Here is a 24,846-nt window from a genome sequence, read left to right as displayed (position 1 = left end):
CTGGTCGAAAAGGGACCCTGGTGGCTCCAGTCAGCACAGCTGACCGGGCCATTAAAAGTCTGGTCGGCGGTGCTGCTCAGATAAGGCAGGCTAGTGCCTACCTATCTTGAGGCACCGTGCTGTGCCCCAGAAGTGACCAGCAGATCCGGGTACTAGGTGTGGGGGCCAGGAAGCTCCACGTGCTGCCCCTGCCCTGCGAACCAGCTCCGCACTCCCATTGGCAGGGAACCGGCCAGCGGGAGCTAGCGGGGCAGTGCTTGTGGGTGAGAACACTGCATGGCACTTCCTGGCCCCCCTGCGCCTAGGACTCAAACCTGCTGGCTGCTTCTGGGGCACAGCGCGGTGCCCCAGGACAGGCAGGGAGCCTGCCTTAGCCCTCCTGCTGTGCCGCTGAGCATGAGCCCCCCCAAGGTAAGCCCACGCCCCAACCCTGAGCCCCAACCCCCTGTCCTGACCCCCCTCCAAACCTGGAGCCTCCTCCTGCACCCCCAACCCCCCATCCCTGTCCCCACTCCAGAGCCTGCACCCCCAGCCCAGAGCCCCCTCCCACACCTTGAACCCCTCATCCCCAGTCCCACCCCAGAGTCCTTACCCCTTTGTGCACCCCAACCCCCTACCTCAGCCCACAGCCCCCTCCCACATTCCGAATCTGACAGCTCCAGCCTGGAGCCCCCTCTTGCACCCTAAACCCCTTATCTCCAGCCCCACCCCAGAGCCCTCACCCCTACCACAGCCCAGTGAAAGTGAGTGAGGGTGGGGGAGAGTGAGCCACTGAGGGAGGGGGAATGTACTGAGCAGGGATGGGGACTCAGACAAGGGGCAGGGCTAGGGTGTTGAATTTTGTGTGGTAGAAAGCGGTAATCCTAACGCTCAGCCATAAAAGCCTGGCAGTAAACACCCAAAAAGTTACCATTGTTTGCCAGTGTTCAGTGTTGAGGGGTATATGAGACATCCATTTGCAGAGTATAGCTATAATATTGTTGGAAAATATCTTTAATGGTGGCCATTGTATCGGCAATTTGCAAATTAAAGATGTTGCTTCTTATAGCATAAAGCTGTAACCCGTAGTGTCTGACTGGGTTATCAGACAGTGTACAGAGTGGGGCAGATACCTGTACTGTTTTTTATGCATATTATATATACATCCGCTTACCTGCTTGATATTATTCTGACTGGCTACACAGAGTGAATTAAAAGGGGCAGTTAGGAAGAGCAAGCAGTAAACGAATCAATGGTAGACATAAGACACCTGGGTTAAACAACTTCAAGACAGTGAAGATAACAATAGCTGGGTCATTAATTGGGAAGATGCTGTTTCCAGACACCAGCGAAGTTACTCAGCTTTGGCCAGAGCTTAGAGATCAAAAGAGCCATAAACAATTAAAAGTATACCCTTGGCTAAAGATAGGGTTGGTGAGTCAACAGCACTTCAGGAGGTGGGGATGGAGAGAGAAACAGGACATTGGCGGACACACAGTAAGAGGCCGAGAAGGCTGCAGGGCTGTCTCTCTCCTGTCCCAAAGATTGAGGTCTCTAGGCTAAGTAGAAATCACCAAAACTTGTAAGGAAAGGATAAGGTTTAAGTAAGATGGAGGAGAGGGGGGAGGATGTGTGTGGAGAGAGAGACACACATGTACTACACTTTCATAATTTTAACTCGGGTTTTGTTTGCTTATTATGTACCTTTGTATGAATAAACAATAAGCTGGTTTTGGAAAAAAAACTGTCGTTAGCCACTGGTCACAGCTCCTGAAGGAAAATCTCCTGCAGGGGCCAAGATCACCTGGATCTGCTAGAGGAGCCACAGTTGGTGAATAGGGGAGCTGCAACCCAGAGATCAACCACTCAGACTGGAATAGTGGGGTTCTACTTTGGAGAGAAGTAAAGGAAGAAAATCCTGTCACCTGAGGAGTACCCTCAAGAGGGGCTGCAAAGGGGTCTGAAGTGCCCTGTAACTGACAGGTGGTGAAAATTGGAAACATGCTATTATTTTATTTATCACTGGTATCATTCAGTGAGACTTAGTGTATGTTTACAGTGCAGTTTGATGTCCGTGCCAGCTGACTTGGGCTTGTGCGGCTCAGGCGAAAAGGCTGGTTAATTGTAGTATAGATATTTGGGCTGGGACTGGAGCCTGGGCTCTGGGACCCTGTGAAAGGGGAGGGTCTTAGAGCTCGGGCTTCAGCCTGAGCCTGAACATTTGCACCCCAATTAAACAGCCCATTAGCCCAAGCCCTGCAAACCTGAGTCAGCTGGCACAGGCCAGCCCCAGGTTCTTAATTGCAGTGTACGCCTACTCTTCATCTCCTAAGTCACTTAAATGCTTTTGAAAATTTCACCTGTAGTGTTAGATTGATAGAATTGTTGTTTTTTGTTGTAGCTGGTACGAATTTGCCTTTGCGGATGCTTAGGATTCTTTTTCCTGTTTGACAGATGCTTGTGACCACTCCAGAGAAATGGGATGTAGTGACAAGAAAGAGTGTTGGGGATGTAGCACTCTCTCAACTTGTAAAGCTCCTGATTCTTGATGAAGTGCATCTGTTGCATGAAGACAGAGGACCAGTGCTAGAGAGTTTAGTGGCACGCACCTTACGTCAGGTAAGAGTAAAAATCTTTACATTGACTTTCAGAAATAATTCAAGAATAAATAGAATTTAGAGGTAAAAAATCAAGTATTTTAAAATATTACCTCATGGTACTTTGGCAGCATGTAATTCTTTTAGTTGTAATAAATGCTACAGTACAAAGGAAGGAGGTGTATATTTCATTTTTGTCTAGCAATCGGACTTCCCCTATTGTATCATATTAAATGACTGGGAAGGGATGTCAAAAATTATATAATGTAAATTTTATTTGTGCTACTTTTGGCTACCAGTCTAAGGGGAAAATCAAAGTGTTTTTTATCGTTAAATTAATATTATATGTGAATAAATTTTTTAGGATTAATGCTTCATTAATGAATTATTAGTGTCTTAGCCAGAACTATGAATGGGAACTTACATTTTACTAGCATTTTTCAATACTAAGTGAAATCTGCTGATATGATACTGTTTGACAAAGCATGAATGCAGAGTAGTAGATTGAAACTAAGGAAGATTTATAGTGCTGCTGGAAAAGTATTATGTAAAGGAGTAATAGAAGCATAATCTTGTTATGTGATACTCTGACTGGTTTTTTTCTAAATACCAGAGGGGTGTGTAGCAGAGGGGGGAAAGAGGGAATGGAGAGCATAGAAAAATACCAGATTCTCGTGATTCAGTACAAATAGAAGAAGTTCAGAGATCGACAATGAATATGATTAGAGCCATGGTGCAGGCTTCCATATGAAGAGAGATTTTAAGTGCAGGACTGTTCAATTTAGAGAGGAAGTGAATAAGAAGGGACATGATAAAGTAATGAATGATATAAAGAAGATAAAATGGAGTTCCTATTTATCCTTTTCATAATACAAGAACAAGGGTACCTACAATGAAATTAACTGGCAAAACAATTGAAATAGATAAAAGGAAATATTGTTGTGCTCAACACGTTGATCAAAAAAGGGTTAGACATTTCTTTGAACAATTAGCGCACCCACAAGTACACTGTATAGGACAACAGTTTTAGAAGGACTTATAAACTCTCACGCTTTGTGGCCGAAGCCAACCATTAACAAGCAAGGGCTAAAAATAAACTTCCTTATAGGCAGGCTATTCCATAAGAGCCAACTGAAGGTTGCTTGCATGACAGGATACTGGACAAAATGGACCACTGGTTAGATCTACTATGATAATACTGATGTCCCTGTGTAAGTGCAATATAGGTGATAATTATTACCATTGCTACTGTTGCTACAAAATGTTGGAAAACTCTACTTTGTGCTAAGACCCCTTGTCTTTGAATAAAGCTTTAAACCTTCCAGATCAGTGGATTTTTGATGAGTTCTGTGCAATTTTGTGTACACTGTTCTTTTTTCTTTTGTGGGAGGTATTGTTTGTTATCCCAGATGTCTTATAAAAAAGACCTGGTACTCTAGTGCTGATTTCTCTATTTCTAATGTAGAAGAGCAGCATCTACATACTCTTTTGTTCCTATGAGACTTGCAGCATCATTTTTTCATAGCACAAAGATATTTTGTTTCAAATTGATATCACTGGAATTTTAAGACAATAAAAACTGAACTCTTGAATCACTGTTGGACTTCAGCTAATTTTGTGTCCAGTAAATATGTAATTAAGTAACCCCTCTCTCTCCCAAAAAACAAACAGGAAAAATCTTAAACCAAAAACAAACAGAAAAACACACTACCACCAACCATAGTTAAGCAGAAATTGTAGCATCAGAAATCGAGCCCTTATGAATCGCCACTTGCTTTCATAATGGCAAGAAGAAGAAGAAAAGGAGAGTGCTGCATATCTTCATAACAGAATTTGCAAAATTGGGCGGAAGGGAAAAGAAATGAATATAAAAATATTGAGATAGAAGAAAACCTCACTATGATAGACACACATTCTAGAAGAGAAGGCTAATCAACAGAGAAAACAAAACTGTGTAAACAGAACTTTTTGTAAAAGATTAGAAGGTAAGCGGTAGAAACAAAAAAAGATCAAAATGTTTTAGAATAATGAGCCCTCCAGAGGTGAAGGACAAACAAGCTGCATCTATTTTGAACAACAGCTGCCTAATATTCTTAAAATGGAAGCAAAAAATTTGTGAGTTTGCAATCTGCTTTTTATAAAATTAAAGAGTTCATTGCTGCATGAGGCGCTACAAGGGAAGAAATGCCTATTGTTTCCATTTATATTTGCTTTAGACAGATTAAAGCAGGTTACTGCCATTGACATCCTTTTGGACAGGATTTCACCCTAAAAAATGTAGAATAGTTCTCTCAATACAATCATATATCTTATGCCAAAACTCTATTTTGTTTCAAACAAACATAAAAAGTCTGGCCTTTTAAGACAGAGAGACTGATGTGGACTTGAAAACAATGAGTCAAGAATGCCAATATGGAACGTGCAACTTTATTAACTAACAGGGACTTTTCTCCTCCCCACAACACATGCACAAACACACACACTGTCGCTGTCTCTCTCAAATTACCAGCAGGGCCATTCTAGTGCAGGGCTCTACAAACTTGAGGCTGATATGAGGGCACTGCCTTCTCTACACCTCCAGACCTGGGACTCAGAGTACCAACCCTACTTTCCTTCACTCAGGAAGTAAGAGAGATGAGATGACAGGAGCCATGTGCTATGTGACAGATGGATGCATGCCTCCTCACCATGTGATGTCATGCTCTGGACCCGTACCCACACAGCATATTGGAGAAATATAGTCTAGACAAACTGTAAGCGGTAAACAGGGTTCTCGAGACAGCAGGGAGCGGAGATGGCAGGAGACCAAGAAAATTTGCATTTCGTCAAACACAGGTGAGAAGAATGAACATGGAGCCTCCTTCTCTACCAGACTCCATTTCACCTTCTTTACTGTTGGAATAAACTTTGCTTTGAGCTGTGATTCTCTGAAGAATCCACTTCCAAATTAACTGGACTGTAAAAGAAAAGGGCAGAAAATCCCAAACTCATGCTCTCTCTCTTTGACGTTAGAAGACAAAGGAACCAGCCCTTTGACTTCAGCGGGAGATCCTGACCTGAGAATTTGGTCAGCCATGTTGCTGGGTACATGTGGTAAGGATTTTACCTTGAACCAAATCTATCTTGTTAAGTTTTAGCTACTAGAAAACATTTTATCTTCTTTTCTCATGTAATCATTTCTGACTTTAATTCTGATACTTGAATTCGCTTAAAATCCTATCTTCTTTTGTTATTAAAGTTGTGGCTCACAATTGCGCGGGAAGGGCACATAAAGTGGGGTCCTTCCGAGATCTGTCTTGGGTCCAGGTCTATTTGATATCCTCATGGATTATGAGATAGAGAATATGCTTATGAAGTTTGCAGATGATACCAAGATGAGAGGGATTTCAAGTGTTTACAGGATTAAAATTTAAAATGATCTTGACAAAACAGACAAATGGTCTGACAAATCCTAAGCACTACACTTAGGGAGAAATAATCAGTTGCACAAATACAAAATGGGAAATGACTGCCTAGGAAGGAGTACTGCAGAAAAGGACCTCGGGGTTATAATGGATTACAAACTAAATATGGGTCAACAGTATAATACTGTTTGGGGGAAGAACGCAAACATCATTCTGGGATGTATTAGCAATACACAAGAAGTAATTCCTCCACTCTACTCACCACTGGAGTATTGTGTCCAGTTCTGGGCAGTACACTTCAGGAAAGATATGGACAAATTAGAGAAAGCTCAGAAGAGAGTAATAAAAAAAATGATTAACGATCTAGCAAACATGACCTAAGAGGAAAGATTGAAAAAACTGGGTTTGTTTAGTCTAGAGAAGAGAAGACTAAGGTGTGACATGATAACAGTCTTCAAGTACATAAAAGTTTGTTATAAAGAAAAGGGTGATAAATTGTTCTCTTTAACCAATGGGGACAGGACAAGAAGTAATGGAATTAAATTGCAGCAAGGGAGATTTAGGTTAGAAAAAAATCCTAAATGTAAGGGTAATTAAGCACAGGAACAAATTACCTAGGGAGGCTGTGGAATCTCCATCAGTGGAGGTTTAAAAGAACAGGTTAGACAAACACCAGTCAGGATCTCCTAGATAATATTTACCTCAGAGCAGGGGACTGGGCTAGGTAACCTACTGAGGTTCCTTCCAGTCCTACATTTGAATGGTTACAGAGCCCTCCAATTGGTTCCTTTTTGACCTTGCAACTGCACTGAAACCTGCCACAGAGGAGACAGTAATCAGCTTACACATCTACCTGAATCCTGCCAGGCAGCTAGAAAGGCATCCACCTGCTGCCTGAGGTCCCTTTAAAAAAAAAAAAAAAAAAAAACACAACCCTTTCACCCCATGTTGGATAGCTGTACTCCATCCTGTCAAAACAGTTCATCTTCATCACTCAAGGTTTGCAAGCATGGCAAACCATTCTTTGCTAATCTCTGTGAGTGAATTGTCCTTTTGATCCACCCAAGGTACCACATCATCCATCCATGATCTTCTTTTTCTGCCTCATGTTCCTCCATCAGTTTTCCCTTCTAGTGCTTGTGTTTAGGGGTTGCCTGCTGAACCTCTTAAATTGTATCCTATAAATAGAGTCTTGCATTTAATGAAATCTTTGACTAGTGTTTGAAGAGTTCCAGTCATTTCCAGTGCTTTTTCATTGAGAATATGACCTGTCCATGATACTTTCGGAACTCCTCTCTATCACCATAATTTGAAGGGTTGTAATTTATTGATTGTTTGAATGTCCTTGTTTCACAGCCATCGTTTAACACAGACCAAATGTAAGTTTTTAAGAGCTGGACTTTATTCTTCAGATTTACATCTCTTCTCATCAGATGTTTATTTTTTCAGAATGTCTCTTCAGCTCTTTCTGTTCTGGTGCAGACTTCAGTATCTGATCTTCCATCTAGTGTAATGATGCTTCCTGAGTAGCAGTAGTTTGTCACTTGATGTATGGCTGTGTCACTCACTGGAATCTTGTATGCCATCATAATTTGTCTTGTCCGCATTCAACTCTAGACCATATTCTTTGCCATATTCATGTATAATTTTCCACTAACTTCATTAGATTATCTTCTGAATCAGCCAACTACACTGTCATCTGCATAGTGAATGTTAATCTGTTTTCCATTTATCTTAATATCTTCTTCTGTTTCTTCAATTAATTTAATCAAACTATAAATGTTGAATAAAGTCGGTGGCAATATACAACCTTGTCTCACTCTTCTCTTGGTCTCTTAGATTTTCGCTTCCATCTCTCATTTATAATTGCCTTGTGATTCCAATATAACTGTGTTATTGGGAGTTTATAATAGCGTTTATCTTGACTTTCCACATTTGAAACCATATTGTTCTTCGCATATTTCCTTATCAAACTTTCCTTGTATTTGGTCTTGAACAACTCGCAAAAGTACCTTAGAGGCCTATGACACTAGGCTGAGTGTTCTGTAGTTGTTACAATCCATGGCATTGTCTTTTGGAAGAATGTAGATACCCAATTAAGTTGTAAAGTTGTCCGGTGATTTGCTTGTCTCAAACATAATCTTCGTTACCTCTGATGGGCCTTTCAAGCCTTCATCCCCTATGGTTTTTAACAGTTCAGCTGGTATTCCAATGCAGCCTAGTACTTTTTCATTCAGAAGTCTTTTTTTTTTTTATTGTTGCCATGACTTCATCCATTATTGGAAGGCTTACTTTATTAATCTTTGGTTGAGAATTTTTCAGGGCTATCACCACCATATAGTTCTTCGATGTTGTCTCACCATCTCTCATTCTTACCTTTCAGGGTCTTTAAAATACTGTCAATTTTTGTCCTAATGTGTCATATGGTCACCTTTCTTCTGTAATTGAAAGCTCTTATCTTTTGATTCATCTCACTTGATTTGTTCTTTGTCCAGCTGTTCAACTTCTTTGCATTTCTAATTCAACCATTCAGACTTCACAAATCTCCAGTTATTCTTAATCATTTTATTAATCTTCGGTATTCCTCCTTTTCTGTTCTCAATCTGTGCTTTTACTTTGTGTTATATCCATAAGAGCAATGATTTCATTTGTCATCCAGAGGCTTTTCTTAGTTATTTACTTCTTCCTTACATATTTATCTGAAGTTTCTTTGGTAGCATCTTTCAGACGTTCCAAAGTCAATTTATCTTTATTGTCATTAATGATCCACAACACTTCTTGTGAGTGAGTTTGTATCTCATGATTCCTCAGAGCTTTAGTGTTCCATCTTAGTAGCATTTGGCTTTCTGTAATTTTGTCAGTTTGATATTCAGTCTTATTAATACCAGTCTATTTTCTGATCCACAATGTGCACTTGGCATAACTTTAAGTTTCCTAACACCTTTTCTGTACCCATGGTAGATTGATTTACAAAAATTTTTTGCTTTTTACATCCCTCTTGCTGATTTTCATGTATGCCTGTTGCTTTTTTGTTGAAAATAAATATTGCAAATAATGCAGTTGTATTTCTTACGAAATTATATGAATATTTCTCCTCTGTCATTTCTTTCACCAAGGCCAAATGGGCCAATTGCCACAGTTAGTTTTTACCTTTCTACTTTTGTGTTCCAGTCTCCCATAAGGTTTATCACTCTTTCTTTCTTTTCACCACTGATTTTCATTACTACTTCAATGTTTTCATAGAATTTGTCAGCAGTTCTGGGGAGATAAGTTTACTCTCCGTATGGGAAACCACTGTATCCCCTTTTGTTGTAATATACTTACCAGTTTCCCAGTTCACTTCCAATCTTGCCTGGTTGATCTTGGCAGGTCTGGCAGTTCCTCACCAAACCTATCTTGGAAACATCTCTAAACAAAGACAAATCCAGGGAAAAGAGCTGAAATGAGGCTGACATCTCTCTTTATTCTGATGATCAAATTAACCTTTTCCCTGTGTCTAAATCATTCTCCCCCAGGTGAATAACAATAGTTTGTGAGGAGTGGGTGAGTTCCTGATGGGCAGGATCCCCTGGGAGAATAGCATGAGGGGGAAAGGAGTCCAGAAGAGCTAGGTGTATTTTAAAGAATCCTTATTGCGGTTACAGGAAGAAACCATCCAGATGTGTAGAAAGAATAGTAAATATGGCAGGCAACCAGCTTGGTTTTACAGTGAAATCCTTGCTGATCTTAAACACAAAAAAGAAGCTTATAAGAAGTGGAAGATTGGAAAAATGACAAGGGAGGAGTATAAAAATATTGCTCAGGGATGCAGGAGTGAAATCAGGAAGGCCAAATCACACTTGGAGTTGCAGCTAGCAAGAGATGTTAAGAGTAACAAGAAAGGTTTCTTCAGGTATGCTAGCAACAAGAAGAAAGTCAAGGAAAGTGTGGGCCCCTTACTGAATGAGGGAGGCAACCTAGTGACAGAGGATGTGGAAAAAGCAAATGTACTCAATGCTTTTTTGCCTCTGTCTTCGTGAACATGGTTAGCTCCCAGACTACTGCACTGGGCAGCCCAGCATGGGGAGGAGATGACCAGCCCTCTGTGGAGAAAGAAGTGGTTCGGGACTATGTAGAAAAGCTGGACGAGCACAAGACCATGGGGCCAGATGCGTTGCATCCGAGAGTGCTAAAGGAGTTGGCGGATGTGATTGCAGAGCCATTGGCCATTATCTTTGAAAACTCATGGCGATCGGGGGAGGTCCTGGACGACCGGAGAAAGGCTAATATATTGCCCATCTTTAAAAAAGGGAAGGAGGAGGATCCGGGGAACTACAGGCCAGTCAGCCTCACCTCAGTCCCTGGAAAAATCATGGAGCAGGTCCTCAAGGAATCAATTCTGAAGCACTTACACGAGAGGAAAGTGATTATGAACAGTCAGCATGGATTCACCAAAGGCAAGTCATGCCTGACTAATCTAATTGCCTTCTATGATAAGATAACTGGCTCTGTGGATGAGGGGAAAGCAGTGAATGCGTTATTCCTTGACTTTAGCAAAGCTTTTGATACGGTCTCCCACAGTATTCTTGCCAGCAAGTTAAAGAAGTATGGGCTGGATGAATGGACTATACGGTGGATAGAAAGCTGGCTAGATCGTCGGGCTCAATGGATAGTGATCAATGGCTTCATGTCTAGTTGGCAGCTGGTATCAAGTGGAGTGCCCCAGGGGTCGGTCCTGGGGCCAGTTTTGTTCAATATCTTCATTAACGATCTGGACAGTGGCGCTGACTGCACCCTCAGCAAGTTTGCAGATGACACTAAACTGAGAGAAGTGGTAGATATGCTGGAGGGTAGGGTTAGGAAACAGAGGGACCTAGACAAATTAGAGGATTGGGCCAAAAGAAATCTGAGGAGTTTCAATAAAGACAAGTGCATTGTCCTGCACTTAGGACGGAAGAATCCCATGCACCACTACAAACTAGGGACCGAATGGCTCGGCAGCAGTTCTGCAGAAAAGGACCTAGGGGTTACAGTGGACGAGAAGCTGGATAGGAGTCAACAGTGTGCCCTTGTTCCCAAGAAGGCTAACAGCATTTTGGGCCGTGTAAGTAGGGGCATTGCCAGCATATCGAGGGACGTGATCGTTCCCATCTATTCGACACTGGCCTCATCTGGAGTCATGTGTCCAGTTTTGGGCCCCACACGACAAGAAGGATGTGGAAAAATTGGAAAGAGTCTAGCGGAAGGCAACAAAAATGATTAGGGGCCTGGAACACGTGACTTATGGGGAGTGGCTGAGGGAACTGGGATTGTTTAGTCTGCAGAAGAGAAGAATGAGGGGGGATTTGATAGCTGCTTTCAACTACCTGAAAGGGGGTTCCAAAGAGGATGGATCTAGACTGTTCTCCCTGGTAGCAGATGATGGAACAAGGAGTAATGGTCTCAAGTTGCAGTGGGGGAGGTTAGGTTGGATATTAGAAAAACCTTTTCACTAGGGGGTGGTGAAGCACTGGAATGAATTACCTGGGGAGGTGGTGGAATCTCCTTCCTTAGAAGTTTTTAAGGTCAGGCTTGACAAAGCCCTAGCTGGGATGATTTAGTTGGGGATTGGTCCTGCTTTGAGCAGGGGGTTGGACTAGATGACCTCCTGAGGTCCCTTCCAACCCTGATATTCTGTGAGATATTCTGTGAGTGAGAACAGCCTGCCATAGAGTTAATGGAGGTTCACTCACTTTTTCCACAGTGTCCCTCCTTCTCTGTCCTCTCAGGCAGCCAAACTGGGGAAGCCTAGCTGGAGGTGAAATGCCCTTTTGTGAACCCAATGAATAATAATAAGCCCACATATACAGATAGCTATAGGTCAGGCTTTGCTGCTGGATCCTGAAGAAGAACAAACAATAGCATGTTCAGCCGTGAAAGTTCCAGTTCAAATATTATTACCTTGAGGAGGCTGAATCTAAGACCTAAAGACTTGTGATTGCAAGTGTCCAATATTATGTATCTCATTTGCTGCCTTTCATAACATTGCAGAGAATGTAGCTGACCTGGTTCTAAATGAATAGGAGTCAGTCTTTTGAAGGCAAACTGAGAAACTTGACTTTTCTTCATCACTGCTGTGAACTGAAACATGTTTTAAAAAAAAAAAATCTCATCTTTGTGGATGAACAAAGGTCCTGGACCCAAACACTCAATTGTGATGAATGCTTTTAATGTCTGCACAGGGCAAACTTCTACTTTGCTACTCTCATTCAGCACAATCTTGATATCTCAACCAAGCTGACCTGTTTTTGAGTGATGTGAAGTTGAGCTGACTTCTTCCTTGCTTCACTTGAAAATCTCTCCTTGTACCCTGTCTGACTCATTGTTCTTTAATTAAGAACTAGAGGCCCTACACTAAAATCTTCCCAGAAGACAACTGGGAATAATGCCTTAAAGAAGAGAGCCTTGCTGTCACTCCTATAAATCTAAATAGTGACTGGTTCTTCTTTGAGTGCTGGTCCCCATGTGTGTTCCACATGTGGGTATGCATGGGCACCATGCACCTAAGATTGGATATTTCTATAAAGTAGTGTCTGTTGTTCCATGCCTATGCAGTTACTTTCCTTTTGCTCCAAACTGAGGCTATAAGGGGCAGTAGACCACCAGCAATTCTGCCTTAAGCAGAACTGCTTTGCTGCCACTACTACGAATTTGAATAGTGACTGGTATTCTGGAATCTACTGTAAGGCCTTTTGAACATGACCAGCCTTACAGTAACACATGAACTAAAACCCTAAAGCTTGAATCAAGGAATGCCACCACCCTTGCACAAAAATAAATGTCTGCTTGTCTACCTGCAGTTGCTGATGTCAAACTTAATTAAGCCTATCATAAATTGGACTACTTGAGATTCTAGGATAGACCATATGTGGGAAGGACCAACATTTCTTCTACAAAAATTACCGACAAAAACTTCTTTTTGGGACTTAAGGTTGTTCATTTGATATATCAAAGGATTTTTTTTTAAAGATTATGCTTCGTTAAAAAAAAGATATTTTAGCCATCACCTCATTTATCTTTATAAACAAGCTACATTATAAAATAACTGGATGGAATGTGTTTGTCCATTATCATATACTAATTTAAAGGTGGCAGAATCTGGCCGTTTATGTCATGTTGTCTCATTGAGTAAGATGCTGCTCAACATCAGTAAAGATGGTAGACTGAAATGAATATATAGGATACATAAATTTTTAGACTGCATATATGATAAAACATATTGGTTAGGTGGCTTGTGATAAAATAAAAACTAGGGTGTATTACTTAATAATAGCTAACATTTATGCCCTTAATGTGTATCAAAAGCACTATGAAGCGTAGCAATATGATGGCTGCTGGTGAGTTTAATTATTAACTAAATGGGCAGACAGACCATCTCTTCCTCGGCTAACTCCAAGGAATTGAAAGATACCTTAAAATGTTTTAATTGGAGTAATGTATTTAGGGATCCCCCAACATATAAAGATCGAGTTTCATTCCAACCCTTCTCAAACTAATTCTGGAATGGATATTTCTTTTCATCTTAAACTGTTCAAACAATGTAATCTCTACAAACATAGCATTCATAATCATATCTAATCATGCACCAGTGTTTTGAGGGATTAATAGCAGTGCTACTCACACAAGATAAGAATGGAAAGTTCAACATTGTTATTAAAATATATTCATTTTACACATGAAGTTAAAAAATCTGCAATCCATACTGTTGAACAATAACTACCCATGGAACAAATCACATATTGCTTCCTAGAAAATAAGGAAACTCTTGCAGATAAATAGCCCAGAATGTTGCTTACTATTTACCAATTCCTGTTTTAAAGATTTAATAATATTGTTATATATATTTTCCTTGTTAGTGATTTTACACTGAGGTCTGAAGGGAGAAAATGTGTATTCTAGAATTTCCTGCCTAGTCATACTGCGATATGTATTACCTATTTTACATACTACTTTTGTAGCTATAACCAAGTTTCAAAAATAGGTGGGGGTTTTGCGGGGGGAGGAGCGCATGGGAGGCAGCAAGACATTCTCGGTGCATAGGCATCAAGGAAGTGTCAAAAGTGTTCACTGATTTTGTTGCCAAACGAGACAACTTGGACCTAAGGTTCAGAGACAGCTTCCATTGACTTAACTTGGAAATGTAAGTGATTAAGTACTTATTGTCTGAAGCTGGATACCCAGGAATTGAGGATTGAGGTATGCACAAAATTAGAGGGCACTTGAAAATTTGGACCTTAATGTGTGTAGGGGGAGAAAGAGGAGGGGAAGGATGTTAATTGTAATTTAGAAATAGATAATGGATTTTTCTTTTGAAGTTGTACGCATTTGGCCAAATCCCTTTCTCTGTTACAGCTACTTTGTGCCAGTCCACCAGCGTAAAACATCTGCAAAGCTGACTTGCCAGGCTATCCAAAGATGGTGTTGGTGTGGGGGAATCCCCAGGTGGGCTACACTGGAGAGTAGGAGCTGTGCCCTAAGTTGCACCTAAGGCTAGAGAGGGTGTAGAAAAGTCTTGTGGCCATGTTGGGGGGCCCCTCCTTACCAGGTGTGCTGGGTACCAAACCTGTGACATTGAAACACCTGAAAAAAGATATGTATAATAGAATTGCTGACATAATCTTAGCTCTAGTAGAATGAACAGCTCATTAATGCATTTTTCATTTGCACGTTTCAATTTTTGAAGAATGTTTTTGCAAGTGATTTAAATTGACTTTACTAAACTTTTTTTAGTGGAAAAAATTGCTTTGAGCTCTGTTGATATACTGTGGATATAACATCAAAAGAGTTCTTTGAAACTATTTTGTAGCTTTGATGTTTAAAGTTATGTAGTCTTGAGCATAACACAGATGTAAAATCAAAATGTTTAAACCTTTTTAATCAAAATTTCTACAGCTCTGTAATATCTATTTAGCATATTGGTTTAAAAGACCAGTTGAACTGTTTTCTGAATTGGTGATGCATATTCTGAAGAATCTGGTCATTGTTATCCAGAGATATTGATGGCTTCTTGACACTTTTGCTACTTAGGGAGGTAGCTCCCTCACAAAAGACATACTGGATATTACACTAATTCTTAGCTGAACAGTGGGAATAGCATTTGAGTTTTTGTGATTCTCCCTCCTTCCCAAATGAATCACAGATTAAACAACTAAAATGAAAATAAATTATAAAAATCCTGTCAATAATTGAATAAAACTGAACACAGAGTACCTAGAATTGGTCAAAACATTTTGGTGAAACAAACTTGTCCTCATTTTTGACCAAAAAAAAAAAAAAAAGTTTAGAAATTTTTCAGCCAGCTTGAATACAACTGAAGACAGATACAAATCTCTTTAGGCAGTTTACTCTATCACATTGAAATTGTAGAATTAATAATAATCCTAGTTAATATAATACACAATATTGTAAGGCTTGCAAAAAATAATCCTAATATGTACCTTGTATGTAAAAATCCTAATATGTACATCCTCATCTTAATTCATGTCTTTTGGCCAAAGGAGCAAAATAAATAAAATGAGCTTTGAGGTAATTTTAAAAATGAGGGAGAACACAGTTGTTGGTGTTCTCGTTCACCTTTCTTGCTGTAAGTTATTTTTTATCAAAAACACTTGAGACCTGTAATATGATTCAGGATGTTTAGGTAGTCATTCAGAATATCAGTTTCTCAGAATAATTTTCTGCTTAGTGCCTCTCAAATCCTTTGAGTATGAGTTTTAAAAAACTGGTTTGTACTAAAAATCTCCAATGTATATCTCTTTAATAATAATAATAATAATAATAATAATAAATCTGTCTGTGTTCCTGCAACATTAAGCACTTCTTTTGATATTTCTTTCATCCAAACATATCCTCAGCATAAATATGCTAGATCAACTTCTTGTTATCTACACTTGGAACAACTAAATTAGGTCATAATCATTGGTTGAGACAACTGGAATAGACAGTGTTTATGATTTTAGTTGTAGTAAAGGAAAATGTCAAAGATGATGCTTTTGGGTGAACATTATTCTACCTCTGATATCACGTCTGTATTGTATTCATAACATTTAGAAAATTTATTTTCTAACGTTTATTAGGAGTGTACTTATAACAGGCAGGCAGGCTCCCTGTTTGACTCCCTTGACTCTCAGGAGCACTTGTGATTTTTAGATGTTAGGCTGTATTTGCTATGTTTTTCCCCGACAGAAAAAAGGGAAATAAGCATTCTCAAATCCTCCAGAGTGAGCATATCCTTAAAACATAAATTTCCTAGGTTTCTAATAAAGCCAACTGAACCCTCCCACTAAAATTCCATTATGTGGCATCATATTTACACCCACATGGGCTATCAGAGAGGCTGGAACCTTGAGATTCACCACTCAGAACACTGCTATTTGAGTTAATGAAGTAACTGATAGCAGTGTTCAGAGTAGGAGCAGTGTTAGTCTGTATCAGCAAAAAGAACAGCTCACGAAAGCTTATGCTCAAATAAATGTGTTAGTCTCTAAGGTGCCACAAGTACTCCTTTTCTGATAGCAGTAGTAAGTTATGTTTATGTGGACCATCGTTAAAGTGGGATGAGATACATTGCCTATGGGTTTCATAAATATTTGCTGAGAGTAGAACAACAGTGGTACACAGCAATCTCTGGTTCTGGAGGGGAGTGTGTTGTAGTGGTCACAGACCTTTCTGCCTGTATCCCATAAGTTTGACCCATTCTGCCCCATCTTCTCCAACCTGTCCTTGCCCCAGTCTCTCTCCTCCACCACTAGCTCACCTTATCCCAGTTACCCCTTCTCCCCATGGCATTTTTTATCCCAAACAGGGTCTCTTTGCCTACAATTAATATAAGGCCATCCAGCCTGGGTAATCCTCCTTTCCCTTTCTGAATATTGGCCCATTAGCAATCTTCCAGTCTTCTGGAATATTTCTGCTATTCTAAGGAAAGAAGGAACACAAGCTAGAATAGGGAAAGAATAGATTAAAAAATGTTTAGATAAATTAGAGGCATTCAAGTCAGCAGGGTGTAATGACATTTATCATAGGGTACTTCAGGAGCTAGCTGAAGCAATCATGAAACAGTTAGCAATTATCTTTGGGAACTCATGGAGGACAAGTGAAGCTGTTGAGGAATGAATAAGGACAAGCATGACACCTGCCTTTAAAAAGGGGAGCAAAGAGGACTCAGGGAATTATGGACCAGTCAGTCCAACTTTGATACCAGGAAAAATACTGGAACAAAAGATTAAACAGTCAGTTTGTAAGCACTTAGAGGATAATAGGGTATTATGGAATAGCTAACATGGATTTGTCAAGAGACAAATCATGCAAAACCAACCTAATTTCTTTCTTTCACAGGGTACAAACTTAGTGGAAGGGGGCAATGTATAGATGTGATATATATTTATTTTAGTAAGGCTGTTGACAAAGTCCCATGTGACATTCTCATAAGCAAATGAGGGAAATGTGGCCTAGATGAAATTACTGTAATGTGGGTGCACTACTGGATGAAAAACGATACTCAGAATAATTATAACTGGTTCACTGTCAAACTGGAAAGATGTATCTAATGGGGTCCTGTGGGAGTCTGTCCTGGGTCTGTTAGCAGTCAATATTTTCATTAATGACTTGAATAATGGTGTAGGAAAGCATGCTTATAAAATATGTGGATGACACCAAGGTGGGTGGGGTTGCTGGCTGTTTGAAGGACAGGATTAGAATTCAAAACGACCTTGAGAAACTGGAGAATTGGTCTGAAATCAGCAAGATGAAATTCAATAAAGACAAGTGAGAAGTACTATACTTAGTGGATCACAAATTGAATATTTGCCAACAATATGATGCACTTGCAAAAAAAAGGCTAATATCACTCTTAGGTAAGTAAGTCACTTACTCTTAGTAAGTCACTGGAAGTAATTGTCCCACTCTAGTTGGTATTGGGCGGGCTTCAGCTGGAGTACTGTGTCCAGTTCTGGATGCCACATTTTAAGAAAGATGTAGTTTAAAAAAAACTCCCAACATGTGTTGTCTTGATAAAAGAAGACTGAATGCGGACCTGTTTATAGTCTTCAGATATGTTAAAGGATGTTATAAAGTGATCAACTGTTCTCCAAGTCCACTGACGGTGGGACAAGAAGTAATGGGCTTAATCTGCAGCAAGGCAGGTGACAGGAAAATCTTTCCAACTGTAAGGAAAGTTAAAACACTGGAACAGGCTTCCAGGGGAGGTTGTGGAATCCCTGTCCTTGGAAGCTTTTAAGAACAGGTTAGAAAAACACCTGTCAGAGATTGTCTAGGTGTACTCGGTTCTGCTCAGTGCGGGGGCTGGACTTTATGACCTCTTAAGGTCTCTTTCAGCCCTACATTCGTCTGAATCTAAGATGAATTAAAAATTAAAATCCAGATCCTGATTAGGTTGTGTGCTTTTTGAGAAGACCAATACATTAGACAGTATTTTGCTACTTATAAAAATGAGTCTGAGACCTACTGGGGTTGCATTGCATCACAGAGTCCATCTTTCCTTTTTGTTCACAAGTTAAGGAACATACTCCTTCTGGTAGGGGAAGAAGCAGCTAAAACAGGAACTGCTGTAGTGGGCAGGATCCAGCCAGGCCACGCCCCTCGCCACTTTCCAGCACCACTCAGACGCAGAATTTTGCAGAAGAGAGACCCTCAACGCTCGGGGTACTAGGATCAGTTAGTAGCCAGAGAGCAACCAGACAGAGCTCTTACTTACATGGTTGTCTAATGCTCTCTTCGGGGGTGTGATTTCTAAGAGCATTAATATGCTGCACATTAATTGGTCTGAGCTATGTTAAAGCATGCTAGGGAACCCTTTAATGTGCACCAGCAAGGTCTACACAGATTAATTCATGTACAGCCTGTAAGTGCACTTCAGAAATCACACCCCTGAGAGCATATTACCTCACTGTGAAGACAAGCCCAGAAACTGCAGCCAGTAGGGGCAGAAGCAGCAAAGGAAATTATTTTTGGAAAATTAGAGAATTTTCCAGTTTGACTAGACGTTCTCTCTCCTCTGCTCCTGGTGAGGGGTCCAAACCTCCTGCTCCCTCTTCCTGACTGGGCTTGTTTACATGAACATTTAGTTTGTGGCAAGCTGGGGTGTAAATCTACCCTTCACTAGCCTGCTGCACATTGAGTGTCTGTGTGGATCCTGCTGATGCGCGCCCCAACAGTTCGTAATGTGCTTTGATCTACCCCACTTTGAAAACAGGAGTTAATCTAAATGCAGTAGGGCGGTAGTTCTCAAATGTATTTAATCTGCCCGCCCCCCGTTCTTTGTGTTTGTAGTCATTTAATCCCGCCTTCCCAAGTACATATACCGCCACCCAGCTCTGAAGGCAACGCTGCACCAGCAGCAGTACAGAAGTAAGGGTGGGAGTGTGAAAAGTGAAATTTAGCACCTCATTGCCACCCTTCCTTCTCGGCTGTTGCTGCCACTCTATGGCTAACTGCTGGAGCCCTGCCTCCTCCAGGTGCAGGACGGGGGTTGGGGGAAGGAGAGCCCAAGTCCAGGCTGCCTTCTGGTGAGGGATTGGATGTGGGAGAAGAGTCTGAGTCTGGGCTGCCTTCTGGTGAGGGATTGGGGTAGGAGGAGGAGAACCCAGATGGCGGTGCTCCAGCTGTCACTTCCAGTTCGGTGGGGCTCCAGTTGTCTCCTTTTCCCCTGCCTCCTGGATGTGCATGGCCCTTCTGCATGAGCCCCAGCCATCTGAGCTTTTAAAAAAAAAACCACACAGCTCACATCTTCCTTGACGCTTTCCCGTGCCTCCCTTGGGAGGCTCGTCCCACAGTTTGAGAACCGCTGCATTAGGGAACTGTTAGTGTTGTCAGCATGGTCCAAGTGCATGGTAGGTTAGTGCTGGGTAGATTTACACCCTAGCTTGCCACGAACTAAGTGTTTGTGTAGACAAGCCCACAGTCTCTTCACCTTAACTTCACTCCACACCTGACTCTCTTTTCCACTCCCTCCCCCAACACGCTTCCCTTTTCTTTCCATTAACTGATCCCTCCTAAGTAAACCCATCCAAAAACCAAAACAACGTGGAACTAACGTGACATTTGCTGCCATCGTGGTGTTCACTGTGTGTGTGTGTTGTACCTCTTCCCCATCTTGTGTTCATCATGTCTATTTAGATTATAATATCTTCGGGGTAGGTATCTGAACAATGCCTACCATAATGGGGCCCTCACGTCTGGTCGGCCCATAGGCATGTCCATAATAAACACGTTAAATATTAAGGAACAACAATACGCTTACCATGTGTTTTGCAACTTTGTCATTCATGAGTATTAACATGGGGTTGCACAGGACTGTGATACTTCTCTAATTAACTTTCAAGATTTAAGCCATTGAGAGGCAACGTAACACATACTTAGCATGCTGGCTGAGGGAAAATTATCATGGCTCCTAAGCATGGCAGGATAGTATGAAAACATTGTTCTTCATTTTTTTTTTTTCAGCATACTTCTTGATTTTTGTAAAAGTGCTGTAAGTGGAGAATGGTGAGATCAGAGTATTTTAAGCCCTTGGAGTCAGTGGTGGCAGAATTAAACTCATTTATAAAATTACTCAACCAGGTGGTTGCCTAGTAACAAATGCATTCTGTTCCGAATACTTAAGGGGCATAGATTTTTAAACTGAATCCTATATAAGACTGATTTTTTTTAAAAAGTTTTTATAGTAATATGCTTTTTGATTTTGCAGTTATAACATTTTCTTTTTGCTCTCCCATTTACCATTTTTGTTTATTAAAGACAAGAAATTATATTCATTCATTGTAATGTTACTAACCTTTAATAGAACCACAGTATTTCCTATTGTTTAGTAATGGTGAAAAGGAAACTGTTGCTAACAAAATGGAAGCTTTGTACTGAAACTCTTAACTCCTTTAATGTATGGCTTGGGGTGTTTTGTTAAAAATCATTCCTAAAAGATTTTCATGACTCAACAGTTAAGGTTTTTTAAAAAAGTTTCCATTATAAACCTACTGTTGATCTCCTCCCCACCCATCTTTAAAAACAAACAAAACCAAAGCAGCAACAACGAAAATTAATGACTATTCTTAGCTAGGTTTCAAGGGAATTGTTTTTTATACGAGATTTGATGTTAATTAGATGATATGCTTTGAGACAAGAATTAGGGGAAAAAAGTTAAATTATTTTTTGAAAAATTCTCACCCTTTTCTGTAATATCATGGGGGAGGAGGGCAGGGAGCAGCTTAGTCTTAAAAACTCCAAAAATGTTTTTCTCAGTGAGAAATAATTTAAAATATTTTTTGCAAGTTACGATGATTAATTTGTGAGTTTTGAATTTCATAGTGAATAACTATTGATAGATCTTTGAGGAGTAGATATACATCTAGGTAGGTCTTGCGGAATTACAAACTTGATCTGTGAAGTTTCTAAACTCCTTTGAAATTTTCCTTACTTTTTACTGGAGGGGATTTAAAAAAAAAAAAAAAGTGTGAGTGTTCATGAATTGGGATTGATGCTTTTACCTGGTGATCAAGGTAAAATGATAAGGACTGACCAAGAGAGAGCACTAATGTTGTTACTCTCTTTTCTGTTCATGTCTATTACCATGTGAACAGTATAAACCAGTGTAAATAGCCAATAAGCAGTAAGGCGTGGAAAAGGAGAAACATGTTTAGTGCAGTCACTGTATAGGGAAGTACAGAAATACTGCCCATCACAGTGACCAACTCAGCGGAGCTGGTGTTTCATGACCTGTGCTTCTGCATTGCTGCTTATGGCTGCAGAGAGAACGCTGATGTTAGTACTTCACTGCCTGGTTTGGTTCCTGTGTTTCTTTGCATTCAATTAGGGTTTCATTGGGTCTGTGTCAGTGTTTCTGGTACTCCCAACACCAGCTGGATTATTCTCCCCCCCCCCCCCTTTTTTGGGGGGGGGGGCATCTGGGACCCCTGCTTGAATCTTGAGGTCTGTGTCTGCAGCAGTTCTGATGATTCACCTCAGCACTTTGTGTTTATAGGATGCCAAACTGATCAACACCTAAGAAGGATGGAGAACTGTTTTGTAGCTTACAAACCATGTCCTTGTGGCTGGTTTATGTTGGTGGCAGAGAACCATCTCTGTTGCATCATTTGCCTTGGAGTTGGCTGAAAACTCAAGGGAGGCTAAAGTTACTTGCAGATGTCACTTAGGACTCTAAGAAAACATTGGGAATGGCTCTCAAGTCATCCTTCAGGCATGCTGGCTTATCTGATGAAACAGAATCTCTGCAGAAGGTGTTGAGCCATTGAAAGAGAGCCAGCAACTCATTGTCACAATTCCCAGCCAGTATAGTTACAAAAGTCCCAGATTTATCCCTTCTGCGTTCATGTTTTTGTGGCAGAGATAAAGACAGTGATTCGAGTATATACTGGGTGACCTGCTCATCACAGTGTCCTCTCTGAGGCTTCCATTAAGCCGGGGTGGGAAAACTTTTTGGCCCGAGGGCCATATATGGGTATGGAAATTGTGTGGCGGGTCATGAATGCTCACAAAATTGGGGGTTGAGGTGCGGGAGGGGGTGAGGGTTCTGCCTGGGGGTGCGGGCTCTGGCTAGGGCTGGAGATAAGGGGTTGGGGGTGCAGGAGAGTGCTCTGGGATGGTACCGAGGGGTTCGGAGGGCAGGAAGGGGACCAGGCCTGGGGCAGGGGGTTCGGGTACGGGAGGGGGTCAGGGGTGGAGGCTCCAGGCAGCGCTTACCTCAAGCAGCTCCCAGAACCAGCAGCACGTTCCCCCTCCGGCTCCTACGCGGAGGCACGGCCAGACAGTGTGTGCTGCCCCATTGCTTGGGGTGGGAGCAGTGTGCAGAGCCCCCTGGCTGCCCCTACATGTCGGAGCCGGAGGAGGACATGCTGCTGCTTCCAGGAATTGCACGGAACTCAAGGGTAGGATTAAAACGTCTGGAGGGCCGGATGCAGCTCCCGTGCTGTAGTTTGCCCACCCCTGTATTAAGTCATCAGTGCTAAATTTGAAGCATTCATCTAACTCTGAATGAGGAGTGGTTGGAGGGTTTTTTTGCACAGAAATTAGCACTCACATCTAGATAGTGGTGATAGAGGCAACAATGGCTCGAAGGAACAGTTGCTGCTCACATGGTAGTGATCTGTAGCGTTGGGTTTCTTTTGTGCATTGTGTTACCAATCTGCAATTGCCACCTTTAATAATAGATTATTAGGCTTTCATGGCCAAACGGATTAAATTATTTTAAAGAAGAAGAACTGACTTGGTCAAATCTCTATCCAACAAAAAATACCAGGAACTTAGCAACTTGGTGGACAAAGGTGTAGGTCTGGTCTGGTATCAGATGTAGATAGGTTTTGATGCAGATGATACAGCAGCAAAAGCTAGTGCCTTGGGATTAGGCTCCCATAGGTCTGCTTGGTTTCAGCTTTCCTTATTCTGCTGTCTGATCCAGAGAGAGCTTAGAGCTTCCTTACGCAAGAAACGTCTTGTTTGGGAAGCAGGTGAAGGCTCCATTGTGAAAGGCTAAGTCCATGCTGAGTTCTCCTGGGCCAGTGTGTCATCACTTGGACCCTTTCCACAAAGGGAGGCAGTCCTCTTCATAAATGGACTTTCACATCAGCCACTGGCTTTAAGGTGACAGTGCACATGACTGAATGGTCTGAAATTCTGTTGCTCTGAAGAACTTAAGACACTCATCCACACCTCCTTTCAGTGTCTGGATGTTACTTTTTGTGATGTTTGATTTTTGGCACAAGAATTTTTTTGGCATATGTTAAATAATTTCTATTTAAATTACTTACTACTTTTGGAATCATTGCCTTTTGTGCAATCCATATTTAACTGGAAGTCCAGCAGTTAATTTGAGCAGATAGCATATGATTGGTAATAGGGGGAGGGTCAGGCTTGTGTTCCATTCTGCTGCTGCCACCTTTTGGGGTATACATTTTCAAAACCACGTGGTGTTCTCAATGTTTTCATGTGAGGGAGCTGACATCTGGGACTGAGAGTCCCATCAGAATGATAACAGGTCAGTAATTTCTCCATACCTCTGCTACATTTGGAATTTACTGATATGCCAACATGCCTCTCACGAAATGGGGATTCATCTTTATCAATGTCTGAGTAAATGATCGTTGCTCAATACATTGTTGTGTAGTAGGTCAAGCCAACTGGTGTCACATGTATTAAACCTTTCATTTTCTGTCTTTTTTTTTTTAACCTGTAGAATCAAAAACTGAACTCTGCAAAATTTTAGTCTTAAATTTGCTTCTAATAAAAATTTTCATCTGGCCTATAATGGTTAAAAGTACTGTTGCAATGCGCACTGTGGTAAAACTGAAGCACAATGTCAGAATATCTATAACTCAAAACATGTCTGGAGAAAACAACTCATGAGTAAAATCATGTCTGCAAAGCTAATTTTTAAACTTTAAATCAAAATCCTGCCCAAAAGAATTTAAATCAGAAAGATAATCAAGGAATCATTAAACCAGTGATGACTAGATGGGCTAGATTCACAAAAGGACTTAGCTGCCTACATCCCACTGGGATTCAGAAAACTGCTGTTCATTGACCCCCAAACCCTGAGGTGCCTAAACCTGCCCAATGCCTAAATTTTTGCAGCAAAAGTTCCCTAAGTGCCTGTTTCTACCTCTAAGCCTGTGCACTGCAGCCCCTTTTCAGGCAGCTAGACTCCTAAGCCTCAGTTCAATGCACAAACAAGAGGAAGATAGGCAATCCTTCGCCTAACTTGCCTGTGAGGCCTGATCCAGTAAGGGTGTTCAGACCTCACCTGCTGGATCGAGCCCATATATAGAAGCTTACATGAAATGCTAGAAATATAGTGGGGGGTGCCAGAACTTCCTCCATAA

General features: G+C 41.1%; 1 protein-coding gene across 4 annotated transcripts in view; it reads left to right on the top strand.

Moving 5' to 3' along the window:
• The window catches only part of ASCC3 (activating signal cointegrator 1 complex subunit 3), a 530,489-nt gene that overhangs the window by 196,888 nt on the left and 308,755 nt on the right, over positions 1-24,846 (top strand). For all 4 annotated transcript variants that reach the window (XM_037894528.2, XM_037894526.2, XM_043542702.1 and 1 more), the window contains exon 11: positions 2,434-2,598. In XM_037894528.2, coding sequence (XP_037750456.1) covers positions 2,434-2,598 — 165 coding nt within the window. The remainder of the gene's footprint in view (positions 1-2,433; positions 2,599-24,846) is intronic.

This window comes from Chelonia mydas, chromosome 3 (assembly GCF_015237465.2).
Source record: "Chelonia mydas isolate rCheMyd1 chromosome 3, rCheMyd1.pri.v2, whole genome shotgun sequence".
In the NCBI taxonomy this organism is placed as follows: domain Eukaryota; kingdom Metazoa; phylum Chordata; order Testudines; family Cheloniidae; genus Chelonia; species Chelonia mydas.
The sequence above is the reverse complement of the archived record's forward strand: the minus strand, read 5'-3'. Positions and strand labels throughout refer to the sequence as shown.